At 42.0% G+C, this 15,857-nt stretch overlaps 1 protein-coding gene across 3 annotated transcripts in view; it reads right to left on the bottom strand.

Moving 5' to 3' along the window:
- The window catches only part of LUC7L (LUC7 like), a 53,962-nt gene extending 38,985 nt beyond the window's left edge, over positions 1–14,977 (bottom strand). The window contains exons 1-4 of one of the 3 annotated variants that reach the window (XM_022594301.3): positions 14,758–14,977; positions 13,856–13,926; positions 12,781–12,875; positions 8,646–8,744 (exon numbers count right to left, since the gene is read on the bottom strand). In XM_022594301.3, coding sequence (XP_022450009.1) covers positions 8,646–8,741 — 96 coding nt within the window. In that variant the 5' untranslated portion in view covers positions 8,742–8,744; positions 12,781–12,875; positions 13,856–13,926; positions 14,758–14,977. Of the gene's footprint in view, positions 1–8,645; positions 8,745–12,780; positions 12,876–13,855; positions 13,927–14,223; positions 14,286–14,757 lie in introns of those variants that run through there. The other 2 variants (XM_089896476.1, XM_022594300.2) reach the window with 2 other exon arrangements.
- Positions 14,978–15,857: the final 880 nt, after the last annotated feature.

The following is a 15,857-nucleotide window of genomic DNA, read 5'->3' as shown; positions in this document are numbered from 1 at the left end:
TCAAGGCCTGGCCCTGGTGCAGTCAGAATGAGGCTGTACTGGGCTAGAAGGAGCCAATGGTGAGGCACTTTCTCCCAGATAACCTGAATTTGGGGTGGAAAAGTGCCAGAGGTCCCAGCCATCAGCCCAAGCTGAGGGTCTAGGCAGTGAACACCTACACAGAGAAACACCTTTATGACAACCCTGTCAGGCCCACAAAGAAATACCTTTTTACACCTTTCTGATTGGCAAAAACTGAAAGTTTGGTAACTCGCTGCTCTGTTAGTAAATATGTGAAAATGGGAACTCTCACACATCACTGGTGGGATCATTCACCCCTCTGGAGAACTCCATGACACTAACTACTAAAACGACAAAAGCACATCCTTTCTGGGCCAACAGTCCTGCTTCTAGGGATCTTTCCTAGATACACTCACAATGTGCCAATGTGCAATGCAGCACTATGACCATCAACAGGGCATGGTCCTATAAAACAGACAAACATCCTGTGGAATACTACGTAGACACAAAAGGATGAAGTACACTATACAATAGGAAATAATCTCAAAGATATGCTGAAAACTTAAACCAAAAAAAAGGGAAGGGGGGGCAGATATAGAGCATGTGTACAGCAGACTACTATTTGTGTTTAAAAAAAAATAGAGGGTTTCCCTGGTGGCACAGTGGTTAAGAATCCGCCTGCCAATGCGGGGGACACGGGTTTGAGCCCCAGTCCGGGAAGATCCCACATGCCGCGGAGCGACTAAACCCATGTGCCACAACTACTGATACTGCACTCTGGAGCCGGCAAGCCACAACTACTGAGCCCACGGGCCACAACTACTGAAGCCTGCGCACCTAGAGCCTGTGCTCCACAACGAGAAGCCACTGTGATGAGAAGCCCACACACCGCAACGAAGAGTAGCCTCCGCTCACAACTAGAGAAAGTCTGTGCACAGCAACGAAGACCCAACACAGCCATAAATAAATAAAATTTATAAAAATAAAATAAAATAGAAAGTAGAGATACATGTCCCTCAGGTATCCACATAATCTCTGAAGGAAAGAGAAGAAACCAAACAACTGGTTACCTCTGGGGCCAACCAGGGGGCTAAAGAACAGAGAGAGAGGCAGGCTTCACAACATACCTTTCATATCTCAAACTCTTAATCACGTGAGTGTTTTACATGTTTTTAAGTTACTGACAGGACTTCCCTGGTGGTCCAGTGGTGAAGAGTCCGCCTTCCAATGAAGGTGATGCAGGTTCAATCCCTGGTCAGGGAACTAAGATTCCATATGCTGTGGGGAAACTAAGACTGCATGCCACAACTGGAGAGCCTGCGATCTGCAACTACTGAGCCTGTGTGCTGCAACTACTGAACACATGCGCCACAAAAAAGAGCCCGTGCGCTGCAAAGAAAGATCCTGTGTGCCGCAACTAAGACCCAATGCAGCCAAATAAATAAATAAACAACGGACAAGCAGTAACCCTAGTGACATAACTGATCTAGGCAATAATCCTCAACTGCTGCTTGAAGCATGAGGCCAAAGGCTGATGGGGGCCTGTGCAACCAGGTCAGGCTGCCTGTGCCACCCAATTCCACTGACGTTTTGCCACCCGAGGTGACGCACCAGCCAGTGCCCAGCCCGGCCCCTGCACTACTCTGTCAAACGAGAACCTGATTCTGACCGTCAAGCTTCCAGATCTAACTCCCAGGTTATAGGAAGTTTCAAAGATAAAGGAAAACACATTAAAAAGACTGCATTATAAGGATGCAATCAGCAAAATCCAGGATATGAGAGACTTAAAAATTAATTTCTTCAAACAGATTTAAAATGACTTACAATACATCCTAACGTGTGGCTCTTACTTTGAATTCTGAGTCAAACAAATGATCGTAAAAAAAATACTTTTTGAGATAGTCTGGGAAATTTGAGGACTTAGATAATGTTAAAAAATTATTTCTTAAATTACCAATACTTTAAATAAAATTATCTTCTAGATGTACTATTTGCAGTACTTACAGATGAAATTCTATGTCTAGGAACTACTGTAAAATAATCCAGTGTGGAAAGACAAGAATAAAGATGAAATAAGAGTCTTCACGTCAACAATCACTGAAAACTGGGAGATGAAACCCAGAGATCTCATTATATTATTCTGTTTACTTCTGCATGTTTAAATTTTTCCTCAATGTATTTTTAGAAACAATGCTAATAAGATACAAACTACTATATACAAAACAGACAAACAAGGTCCTACTGTACAGCACAGGGAACTATATTCAGTATTTTGTAATAAACTATAATGGAAAAGAATCTGAAAAAGAATTTATATATAACTGAATCGCTTTGCTGTACACAAAAAACTAATGCAACATTGTAAATCAACTATATTTCAGTTAAAAAAAAAACAACAAAAAACAACATGCTAGTAAGGAGATTCTGTCATAACCAAATATAATACCAGATCTTTGTATGCAGAGTAAAGAGAACTTCAAAAGCCAATGGCAACACTGAAATATTTACAGATGAGATGACAGGATGTGTGAGGTTTGTTTTGAGATTTGTGAGAAGTGGGTACACAAAGATGAAACACAGTTGGTCCTGAGCTGATCATTCCTGAGGCTGAGTGATGGGTACATGGAGATTCATTATACTGTTACACCTCCTTCTGATGTATGAGATTCTCCGTGGTAAAACAAACAAACCAAAAAACAAACAAAAAACCCTGACCATCCAAGGTCAGCCTGTGGCATTTGAGCAGCAAGCTGTTGCCTCCTTCCACCTTAAAGCTGTGGTAAGGGACTGCCTCCAGGGAGCGGGAGGGGCACAGGGAAAGGGGGCTTTTGGCGTTTTCCATGATAGTCAATGAATTCTGATTCAGCCACATGCTTCCAAGGAGAGCACACAGAAATCTTCAGTATACACAATTTTATCTTTGTCTTTCTCATGATATCCTAAGGAATTTTAAGTCATTGAACAGGTGTCACAAAGTTTCAAGGGCACAGTCTACCATTTGAGTGCATCATAATTTGCTCATTCATCATTGAGCCTTTTTTGTTGCATCCAACTTTTCAATCTTATAAACAACGCTAGCTACCACAAACATCTTTGTGTACCAGTGTTTGCCTGTGTTTTCAATTACAGTTGACCCTTGAACAATGAGGGGGTTAGCGATGGATCGTGTAGTACTGTAGTATGTATTTATTGAAAAAAAATCCATATGTAAGTGGACCCAACACAGTTCAAACCTGTGTTGTTTAAGAGGCCACTGTACTTCCTTAAGATAAGAGATTTGTAGAAGTAAGTTACAAGGTAGAAATACCTTTAAATTTTCATTTCTGCCTACTATTTTAGCAACCTGACTGGACCTAATAACTTTTCACGACTTAGCATAATTTGGAATTCCCCGGCGGTCCAGTGGTTAGGACTCCGTGGTTCCACTACAGGGTGCACTGGTTCCACCCCTAGTTGGGGAATTAAGATCCTGAACACCATGAGTCAAAAAAGGAAAAAAAGAAAAGAAAGCATAATTCTTTCTCCTCCCCTAAGAAATAGTCACTTAAGAGCTTGGTATATACCTTTTAAAATTGTATCAAAACGCATATAAAAGCAAACAATTTTTACTCCATTTAGGAGTTTTTCAAGCTTTTTTCATTTTTCACATCAATACACGCATCTTCTGTATCTATAGCTGTGTTTCACTGTATTTTAACACAACTATAACCATTCCACAATGAATACACATTTGCATTTTTTCACTTTTCACTAATCCAAAATGATGCAATAAACATCTTAAGTCTTCTCATACATAGGCAATTATTCTTCTAGGACAATTTCTTACAAATTGCTGAGAGGGGACTCAAAGTCTATAAATATCTGAAAGTAGTATAAAGGGCTGATGACCTCTTATAAAAGATTTACCGAGGGACTTCCCTGGTGACGCAATGGTTAAGAATCCACCTGCCAATGCAGGGGACACAGGTTCAAGCCCTGGCCTGGAAAGATCCCACATGCGGTGGAGAAACTAAGCCCGTGCACCACAACTACTGAGCCCGCGAGCCACAGCTACTGAAGTCCACGCACCTAGAGCTCGTGCTCCGCAACAAGAGAAGCCACTGCAATGAGAAGTCCACACACCACAACAAAGAGTAGCCCCTGCTCACTGCAACCAGAGAAAGCCCACACGCAGCAACGAAGACCCAACGCAGTCAAAAATAAATAAATTAAAAAAAAACCTTGTATGATAAACATGGCTTAAAATATAATTCAAATGCCTGTTACATTAATATATTTAATTTTTTCAATATGAAGACAAAATAAATGCTGTACTTTTTTTGTCAGCTGTCTTTCTAACACAACCTAGATAAAAATAGCTCCTAAATATCCCTGACTGATCTGCTAAACGGAATGATTCCTCTCCCAGCGTCACTTGATGCTGCCTGCATTAATTCTGGCATCAATCTTATTATACTTTCAGAGACTCTGGAGATAAATGTTTGGCTCACCTCACAGATTCACTGTCAACAGTGAAGATATTCTACCAAAACACTTGGTGAGATACATAAATACAAGTTATTAAGAAAAATCAGAACAAGTCATGATTTAGCGATGGTTCACAACTTGTGAAAACAAAACCTGTGTCCATCTTCCAATAGCGATGACTACACTGTAGTCTCTCCAGAAACCAACCTCAACATGGGAGCTGCTGGTCCCACGCCTGGGAACTGAACAGTCTACAGGCTACATACGTGGCAGGCTAGGAGCCTAGCACCAACAGCAGGTCATCAGGAGGCAGCAACAGGTCAGTGATAGCAAGAGTCAGCCCACTGGCCACACCTGGCCGAAAAGCTTCTGAGGTGTTCTGATTTATCAAAATTGCAATTTTGACAAGAAAAATCACAACTAGCCTTTCTGACATATACATATATACATATATATACCTACCTACATACATATATATATTTATACATACATACATATATATATGTGTGTATATATATATATATCTGTTCACCCTGAATGGCCTATCTTTGAAAGATACAAGTGACCTCTGAAGACAGGTACTGGATGGCTAGTCACATGGAAAGGGAAGACTTTTCAACTGGAATCTGTAACAGTTACGTTTCCTACCGAAGAGATTTAAAAATTGGATTTTTATCAAATTCTTTTAACAAATCTATATTCTGGAAAAGCACTTTATTTTTTCCTTCTAAGTTTATTCTGCATAACTAAGGGAAAAAAAAGTTATTTTAGTTTGGTATTTTAAAGTCAGGCCACATTTACCTCTATCAAAGTAACCCATCCCGTGCACCACAACGAAGAGTAGCCCCCACTCGCCACAACTAAAGAAAGCCCTCACGCAGCAACGAAGACCCAACGCAGCCAAAAATAAAATAAATAAATAAATAAATAAACCCATGCATATCTAAACACTACTGATATATATATATGTTAAAAATTTTAAGGCAGGGTAAATTTTATGGCTTGTGAATTATATCTTAAAGCCATTATTTAAAAAACCTTTTTATGGTAAACTCTCCCTAACACCCAGAGGTACCTGCTTAGCGCTCCACAAAGCACCACTCACTGTGTGGCAGGACCACACCTTACGCAAGTAGCCCCCACTAATAAACAGTTCCAGTACATCCTCCTCTTTTTACTTCAGTCTTTTAGTTTCACAAAGAAAGCTGCAATGGGCACCTTTTCTGTGTACCCATTAACACATATCACTAAGATACAGTCCCAGCAGAATTCTGGAACAAGTGTATACAAGCATTTGACATGCTGAGAACCACCTGACAAGACTGCCCTCCCACAAACACAGCTGCTCCAAGTCACCCTTCGTTCTTCAGGACAGGAGGCCTCCTGCGTAAGTTTACAGCACTAGCCATCAAACATTTCAACATGAGCCATCTGTTAGGTCAAATATGATTTTTAAGGAGTTGAAAGGACAGGTGGTTACCTCTTTAACAGGAAAAGGTATTCCTGCAAATGGTAAATTTTCACAATACAAAAAGGTCTCGTGACCCACTTGAGCCCTCCAACTAAGACAAGAATGTTCATAATCTCTTGGTTTCTTCTAAAACTACTCTGTACATCTAGGTACGTCAATGGGTATAAATGTCCTTCCTTTTTAAAAATCACACTACAGAAGCCATCGTATCACACTTGCTTTTCCTCTTTATCTTGAAGATAATTTCACAACAACATACACTGAACCACACTGAACTCAATCCTCTTTCCATAGCTATACATCATTCCATTGTAAAGAAGAGCAATGACTTAGCCAAGCCCTCACTGAAGAAGTCTACAGTGTTCTGGCTTTCTGCAGCTCTAATGCTGCAGGAATATTCTGGAGCAAATTTATCTTTGTACATATGCAAAAGTATCGGTCAGATATACTCTCAGAACTAGCACTGCTGGGATGTGCTTTCACATCTTCAGATGCTCAATTATCCAGGAGGTGTATCAGGATTACTTAACTCTCCATCTCCTTAGCTATGAGTGAGGGTGAGTATCTGCCATAGGATTAGATGCCTACCAGAAAGTGTCCTTTTCTATCCTTTGCCCATTTTCTATTCAGCTATTGTTACAGTTCTTCTCAATCATGATGAATTCTATATACAAAGGATACTTGCCCTTCGTCATATGTGCTGCAAATATTTTGTCCCAGTTGAATTCTTATTTTATGTATAGGAATTTTTGATATGCTAATATTTTAAGTCCCTACTCAGAAAAATGTATCCATCTTTCCCTTATAGCTTCTAGGCTTTATAACATGTCAAGATGACAGAACAAAATTCTCTTCTGGGGGATCCAACCTGGTTTTTCCCCCAACTAGCTAATCCATAGTTCCTAATAGTGTTCATTGAAAAATTCATCTCCACAGTGGCTGAACACATGCCTTTCATAAAATACTAAATTACCGTATATGTTTCAGTCTTTCTGTAGTCTAAATTTCTTCTATTCATCTATTCTTCAGCATAAATTCATCAGGGCATTTAAAAAGTACACTGACATTCTCATGTAGCAGAAATGCTTAACCCAAAAAAATTATGTTACTAAAATTGAAAATTTAACCTATACATCTGTGTATCTAACTCTTTCTGATATCCCAAGGTAATGGTCTCTTTACATAAGCGTTTTTCAGGTACTGAAGAATTTAAACTCACAATAAAGAAAACTTTCATCTCCAAGCCCCATCTATTAGTTGAGCTGTTTGTTGCTAAAGGCATTTTTAGTTAATTCAAAGATTCAACGCTGATGTTGAAGACTGTACTTGAAAAAGAAATGATAATTTTAGTCACTTTTTAAGATTACTGATTTAAGTAGAATTGACTCTAGCTATAATATATCTCTAAAATGTCCATTGGCAGAAAAAAAAAAAGTCTTTCCTTGGTTTTGCTTTTCTCTGACTTCCTCCCACCAAGCTCAGTGCCTTCCCAGTCGTCACTGAGGAACCTGAATGGCATCAAACCCCTCACTGACCTCTGGTCAAACCAGGGATGGAGGACTTGGACAAAGAAAAAACAGAGTGATTCCATGGGAATTCCCTGGCAGTCCAGTGGTTAGGACTCGGCGATTCCACTGCAGGGGACCTGGGTTCAATCTCTGGTCGGGGAACTAAGATCCCACAAGCAACAGAGCACGGCAAAAAAAAAAAATCTAAATAAATAAATAAATAGAATGGAGTGACAATCATGCATTCTCAATGGGGACAGGGATGAAAACTTGTCATGAAGAGTGAAAAAAATCTTAGATATTACAATGGTTAGTGGCCTGGAAAGGATCACATAAACTGATATGCTGGGTATCTGTGGTATCAAAATTTCATGGCGGGGAAGTAGACAAATTATGGGAAAAGGTCTAAAAAAGGCTCCTTTGGGAGGCAAAAATGACAATAAAGTTACGAAATGACATTTTATAACCACTAAATTGCAAAAAGTTAATGGTCTGACAATACCAAATGTTAGTGAGGATGTGTACACTGCTATTAGGGCTGTAAACTGATACACATTCTCAAACAGGGAGAAAAAAGAAAAAGACAACATTACAAATCTTTCAAGAATAAACGTGCCTCTCCTACAATCCAGCAATTCCTCTCCTAGGAATATACCCTAGATAAACCGTTGTACACGTGCACCAAGAAGATATTCAAGAACATTTATAACACTGTTCATAATAGTTTAAGAATAAAAAATTTAAAAAAGAAACTAGTATCAACCCAATTGTCTATGAACACAAAATGGATAGTTTGGGGAATACTCAAGAAGCAATGAAAACAAACAAACCATACTCAACAAAATATGTAAACTGGAACACAATACTGAAGGAAAAAAGTTATTAAAGATTACCTATGCTATGAAACCATTTTTATAAGACTCAAAGAGAAGAATAAACACAATGTCCAAGGAATCATAAAATATGTAATAAGAAACATTTTTAAAGAAAATGATACATACAAAACATAGAACCGAATAGGGATGATAGACACACAGACACAAATCAATACTGGCCACGTTCTAGCTCCCAGCCAGAGAGCGGTGGAATGACATCTATTTCATTATTCTGCTTCATAACTTACATAGGTTACATTATTCTTGTTAGTGCCGTATTTGGCTCTTCACAGTAGGGAATAATTAACACAAAATAAAACTTACATCCAATTCAAAAAAGAGGTCCCTTTCTTTACTTGCAATCTCATAATCTGCTCGGAGGGCCAAATCGTGGATTTTGGTACATTCTCCTAAATCCATGCGCTGTGAGAAAGAAACAAAAATTTACACATGAACATCTACCCATTTGTAGGAAGCACTGTGACCTGGTGTTTTAGCTGTCATCAAAATAAACAGTACTTTTTTGGATATTAACTATGATAAGAAAATTTAAAAATAATATGGCTAAGAAGCCTTATTTTCCTTTTATTGATACCGTCATGACTATATGACACTCAGAACAGGTGCATTTAAGTGTAACGATTTATATCTCTTACAGATCCAGAAATAGACTAGTAATGTTTTCATTATTTAGCTTTTGCCAGTTTTATTATTGCATTAGTCACATAAGAAATGTTTATTCGGTGAATAGCAACATGAGGGGTGAGACGGTGGCAAGGAAGAAGCCAGGAAACAAAAGTATCACTGATAGCAGCAAGTTTCCATGCATTCCTTCTTGCAGCCATGACTACTCAAGATGCTACAGAGACAAAAAGAGGAAAAAGAAGGAACAGAGAAAAACGAGGTTTTGGAAATTACAACATAACCTAACACCTGGCTTTGTGTAGCTCTCTGTATATCAAAGGAAATAAAGCAGAACAGGCTGATTCAGAGCCAAAGCAATTCTCCAAACATTCTCCTAACCTGCTAAATGGCTCTGGACACGTAACTGGGAACACAGACTGGACCATTCACTTGCCCCATTTGAAAAACAAAAGGCTCTTTTAACAAAACAAATTATTTGTGTTACCAGTAAGATTTCGCCTGATGTGCTATTATATGTTGTGAGCACGTACAGAACAATTAGCAGTGCGTATTTCTCATCTAAATCCTAAGTAGAGGATCCTGTACAGGGACACCCCCACCCCCACCCTTGCCTCTGATCATCTAAACAGCAACAGGGACGTTTGGATGCTGAGGGTCAGGCTAATAAATCAGAGAATGCAAGTTAAGAAAACCCAACAGCCCAATGAGGAGACACCTTGGGAACCCAAGCTGTTGGTCACAAGTACGACTAGCAAACAAAGAATGATGGAGTTCAGGAACTCCTTTAAGCTCAAACTACAAGTGTGTTCAAAACGAGATCAAAAAAATCTTCATGGGCTACAAAACGCTCAACATTTTAGTTTTTAGGCACATGAGAGAGGCTCGCAGTGCCTGACTCCTGGGTCCGAATCTCAGAAAGTGCAGCCATGCTCTTAACAAAATTTCCTTCAGTATCCCAGTGACAGAGCCATGAGGGGACTGTCTAGGCTGGAGTTTATCTTCATTTTGACTGAAGGCTACATGCCAAAAGCTCTTTTCTCCTTCATTATGCTTACTCCGAAGTCATGTGTAGTTTACACATGTTGGTTACGTGGGGAATCCAGAGGTAGGGAAACAAGTTCCAAAAGCCAAAGTTGCAGCTAAAATTGCTATCACTGTAAAGCTGACAACTTTTGCTTCCTTCACTCTTTTAAATAGCAAGTATAATTCTTTAAAAATATATAGCTTCCACAAACAAAACTAAGTGCAACAGCTGAAAAATGAGAGATAGCTATCAGAAATTATTTAAAAGCTAACAAAATTCTGTTACTCAAAGAAAAACCACCTCCAGATGAAGCAAGCACCGAAACCGCTGAGTACTATAATTTTGACTGCAAATCAATTTCCATTCTAAAAACTTCAACTGTCAAGAAAATTTCGACATTAGGGAACCACACATAAAGCAAAATTCACCATTATCTTCCTTCAGGTGGGAGCTCTCAAGCTAAAGCAAGTGGAATACAGGCCTGGGGTTCCATGGTTACTGGAGGTAGCTTTTCAGCTTTGCCAAGGAGGCAAGGAAGTACTGGCCAATTCCCCTAGCAGCCAAACACCAAGCACAGCTGAAATACCACACTCATAAACTTCCAAAATATTCCAAATGGCTGTCAAATCCAGCATGTCAGACCCTCCCCCCCTTTTTTTTTTTTTTTTTTTTACTGAACAAACATCTGTGTCCTCTACCCTCCAGTGGTCTCACACTGCAGACAGGGAAGGGCAAATAAAGGCTCCTTCTAGAACCTTCAGGAAACCAAAGTTCTACCACGAGACAAGTTACACTACCTTCCCTCCAGCTATCCCTCCGCTCTTACTAATCAATACACTTTCCCATCAAGCCTCAATAAAACGATTGCTTCCATTCCTCCGTTGTCTCACCCCTACTGACAGGAGACGGTTTTGAGCAAAGATTTGGGTATGGAGCAGCCCTTGGCAAGCTGAGGGTTATAACCATTTTCATCTTGCAGCTGTGTTCTAAAGAATTATATTCATTCCAATTTAACACAACAGAAACTCTACCTCTCACTTGCCACCTCCACGTAGCCCACACCAGTTAAGGCTCAATCTTTACAACACCATCCAAGTTCCCAACCCTCATCTCAACTGACCTCATGACCCCGTACAATTGTTCACGGCACCCTCACATGAACATGGGTCTCCTGGGCTCCCTCCTCCTCAGTCTGAGCTGCCCTGTAACCGGAGTGATGCTGAGCAGTACTTGGCCTCTCATCACTGCTCTGGTTCCACGGCCTCTGTCTCCCTCCCCCTGAAGCACACCAGCCCAGAGGCACCTGAGGCACCCCTGCTTCCCTCTGCTCCAGCATCCACCTGGAGCATTAATCCCCCAAACGCACACGTGTGTTTTTTCTCACCATTCAGGTCTCTGCTCCCATGTTCCTGAGAGGCCTTTCCTTATCACCCTATCCAACAGTCCAGAACCTACTCATTCATTATTTACTGTCTGTCCTGTTCCTCCATTAGATGAGAGTAAAGTTTTTGTCTTATTGGTACCACATCCCCAGTGCCTGGCACAGAGTATGTGTCCAACAAATATCTGGCAAATGAACCTATACCTAACACAATAAACATTTGTAGGAAATGCCCTCATTCACCAGCATTCTGGAACAATGCTACATAGGGATCCAATCAAGAAAAATATGGTTGAACTGCTTCACTCTGGTGCATGTCCCTCTACTCCCTTTGACTTCTTCCACTAAGACCTACCAGCAATTCCAGGTTATGATGCCTCATACAGGAGTATCCTACCGCTGACTGCTTATGACCAGTGGAAGCCAGTAGTCTACAGTGATGGCACCCACAACAATCTGGAGCACACAGTAGTTATAATGTTTTCCTATACCAGGTCAACCACTGGCAAAACCCCAGCTAACAAAGGCACAAGGCTTGGCTTTCATTTCCTATTTGCTGTCAGAAGAGCCAGCTTGAGAAGATTCAATACACCTGTGCAGTTTGCCAGACGCTGCTCCCCCAAAATGGTAATAATAAAAGCAACAATTAATTATGAAGAAAACGTTCCCCAGCACATGCACATGTGACCCTTAAAATGAGTAGACATTCCAGGAGGGAGCTGTGAAATCTGAAAATGCTGATGGTATTTACAAAACTAATTTTCTGTAAGTGGCTGAATCACCGTAGATAATCCACACTCTTTAGTCTTCTTAAATCCTACCTAATTTTGAATAAATGCACATTCTGCAAAACTAGCATTTATCTCTTTGCTTCATCTGAAATGAACTTAAAGTTTCACTTAGAATTTTACACTTCACTTAGAAGTAGAGAGGTCTATACTTATTGGATCATGTATTGATTTCTTGAAAGGGTGGCATAACACAAAATTGCAAATCGATGTTAGTCCTGATTTTTCAAAAATCTAAAAATCTGGGGAAGAAACATACCTCGTTAGATCAAAAGTCTAACATGTGTTTAACCTGAAAACAACCCAGAATCTTAGAGCTACAGGCTGACCTGAAGTACACTTTTTGCTAAAGCCAAAGGAGACTAGTATTTGTACTACTTAGCTGTGAATACCTCAGTATAAATGACTCTACAAAAACCTGATAACTTTACAAAGAGAACTTTATAGCAGTGAAATATGTCATTATATAAAATTCCACCACACTAACAGAACCTATCACTTGAAGGGCAGTAGGTAATTTCTGCCTGGTAAAGGAAAACAGAATTCAACCTGAAAAACCTTCAGTGCCTACACAGCATCCATGTCTGAGTGTCCTATGACATCCCCCCCAAATGTACCTACCGTCCCAGCCAGAATGTCGTGGGGGCAGCAGTCCAGAAGGTGACTCTTGCAGACACGATCATCTGTAAACTTGACCCTCTGTCTGGTTTCGTCTCCTGAAATTCATGTGTGGTTTTAAATAAGGCAATATTATCACATTAAGCACAGAAGCATATCTGGTACAATTCACCTGGATGATTTGCAGACTACCAAATACACTGAAAAGCTGATCTAGAGGTATTTACAACTGGAACGAAATACAGATGATTTTTGAGGCTAAATATATCATGAAGAATCACACTTAAAGAGATCTGACTCCGTCATTGTGCCAAGGAAGTCAAGGAGTCAGAAGGAAAATGCTGAGCACCAAACAGCCATTAGCCCCACACATACACGTGGGCAATGAGATACCAAAACCCATGCTAATCAGAGGGCGATGAATCACCATGTATGACTTAAAGCTGGTAGTTTCCAACAAAAGCTATTATTAGTCTAATCATTTTGCTATAGACCAACGTATAGGCAGTATTTTGCCAAAATTATATGAAGAAAGCTTTCTCTCTCTACTACTGACTGATAAATAATCTGAACCTAGTCTGCCTATCCCCCTTTAACCCCCACCCTTAAAAAAGACAGTTGGCACCTGAGAGTCACTTTTAACAAGACAATACCAAGAAGAAAAAAAAAAAAAAAAGGCAAAAAAGGAACTAGGTTAGTCAATACACACTGTGAGTTCCAACACATACTGTACCCATCTGCATTCTTCAAGACCTCAGCTGCAGAATTTTATGCCCGCTGTTGAAAAGTTTTAAAGGAAAAGTTTTCTTGCCCAACCTGCAGTAAGGAAGTCAGGGGAATGATACATAAAAGTAAAGGCAAAGTGGAATGTGACAAATTTTAAAGCTAATCTGTGTATATGACACAGAGCTGTGTAATACTAAAGGAGGAATATATTTTAGGATTTGCAAGCATCCAGGATTAATGTAGTGTCTTTTTATTGAAAATGTTTTCTTTCTAAACTACACTTTTAAAGTTACTTGTGAAAAAAAGCAAACACTTTTTTGTTATAACAGCTTAGAAATTGGTTGTGACTCACGGCTCGATGAACATGAGGCTTTTCTGCAACTCCCTTGCAGATTGATGTAGGCAGGCAAAGATACACTGAACCTTTATAAATAAAATAGAGGGGCCACAATTGTTCAGTTTGTATGAAATAAAAATATGGGAAGCAATTCAAAAGCAACTCAATATACAAAGAAAGCTAAAAAGCACTTATTCGCCTATGAAATAAAGTGCAAACAATCTGCACAGCCCTGCGAATGTGCCAGTGTGAACTTACAACTTCATTACTTCGGTAGAAAAGAAAACACAAACCACAGCAGGTATATAGTTTTGCAAAGATGCAACCGCTTTCTCCTGAGACAACCATCAAGATCTTGCGCTCCTCCCTACAGTACAACCTACCTAACGACTGCCAAGCGCTGGCTAAACAGAGGCTCTCCTGTGTGGCTAGAGGAAAAGGGGGCTGGAAAAGCACGCGGCAGGAACCCACGTTAGAAAAGCTCAATTTACGGCTCCCCTTGCAACGGTACAGAACAAGACGGCCAGGATTTCCAGGCCATCCGGCTCCCTTGCGCGGAGGAGCTCCGCCAGCCCGCTGCCAGCGCCCAGAGCCCCCGCTGGCTGCAGCCCTTCGCCGACTCCCGGTTCGAGGGGCGGCGGGGGCCGCGGGGGTGGAGGAGGGGCGGAGAAATCGCAGGAAGGTCTGTGGGGAGGGGGCTGGCGCCCCACCGACGACGCGGGCTCCGAGGGAGGAGCCCGCCAGGGACCCAGCCTGCGGGAAGAGCTCAAACAAAGGCCCGGCGCCCCCGGTCGGCGCGCGGGGGAGGGGAGGACGCCCGCGCAGGCGCAGACGGTCGCGGCCCCCCGCCTCAGGCCGCCCGGCGGCCTCGCCTCGCTCCCGCCCCAGCCCCCGCCTGGCCGGCCGCCCTTACTCACCGTCCCGGGCCGTGCCCATGAGCTGGTCTAGCAGGGCCCGCATCTGCGCCTGGGCGGACATGGTGGCCGGAGGGAGCGGCAGGAGCGGCCGCGACGGCTTCTCTCAGACTGCGGCAGCGGCGGCGGCGGGGGTGGCGGCGGCAGCGCGGCGGCAACGAAGAAGGGTCGCGTCGGCCTCGAACCCGCTCGGCTTCTTCCCGCCGCGAGGCACGCTGGGAGGAATTGCGTCGGCGCCGGCGCTTGGCCTGCTGGGAAATGTAGTTTAGGGGCGGAGCCAGAGTCTCCGATGAACAAGCAAGCTGTGCAAGGGGCGGGGCCAAAGTCCCAACCCTGATTTTAGTGTGGATCCCAAAACTTACGTGCTCCGCTGAGGCTAAACCGCAATAAAGTGAAATAAGTGTAGACAATACAAAACAAAAAAATAGGGCTTCCTTGGTGGCGCAGTGGTTGAGAGTCCGCCTGCCGATGCACGGACACGGGTTCGTTCCCCGGTCCGCGAAGATCTCACATGCCGCGGAGCGGCTGGGGCAGTGAGCCATGGTCGCTGAGCCTGCGCGTCCAGAGTCTGTGCTCCGCAAGGGGAGTAGGCCACAACAGTGAGAGGCCCGCGTACCGCAAAAAATACAAAACAAAACAAGGAAATAAATCCCGTGTTTTCTTTCTAGCCGTGAAACTGGGAATGTATCCTTTAGCTACTCTCAGACTTTTTTTACACCTGTGAAAATGGTGCCTGTCACATGACTTGTGAAAGTTAAATGAAGCATGGAGTTCCTGTTAGGTTCTGTGACTACTACTTGGTGGTGGTCCCTGAGTTCACAGTCTGCCATCCACCAAGACTGCTCTAGCCCTGGCCACTTCCGAGACTGACAATGAGCCTCTGACACATGCGTACAGCGGACAGTAGGGGACCGTGATTCATACTATTGGAACTGCCCACATATCCAGATGTGTATTTGCTCGTTCCGACTGCAGTGCCCTCACACCCAAAGGTCTGCAGGATGCCTGATTTACTGACATGGAATCCTGCACAACTTTGTCTCATATAAAGAAATCCATTTTATGGTAAAGCAGGTCAATTATTTATTTCTGTGTAGCAAGCT

This window comes from Delphinapterus leucas, chromosome 15 (genome assembly GCF_059928025.1).
Source record: "Delphinapterus leucas isolate spDelLeu-1000000601 "Yukka" chromosome 15, BTC_Dleu_Yukka2, whole genome shotgun sequence".
Lineage (NCBI taxonomy): Eukaryota > Metazoa > Chordata > Mammalia > Artiodactyla > Monodontidae > Delphinapterus > Delphinapterus leucas.
Note: the sequence above shows the minus strand (reverse complement) of the source record. Positions and strands in the feature narration are given on the sequence as shown.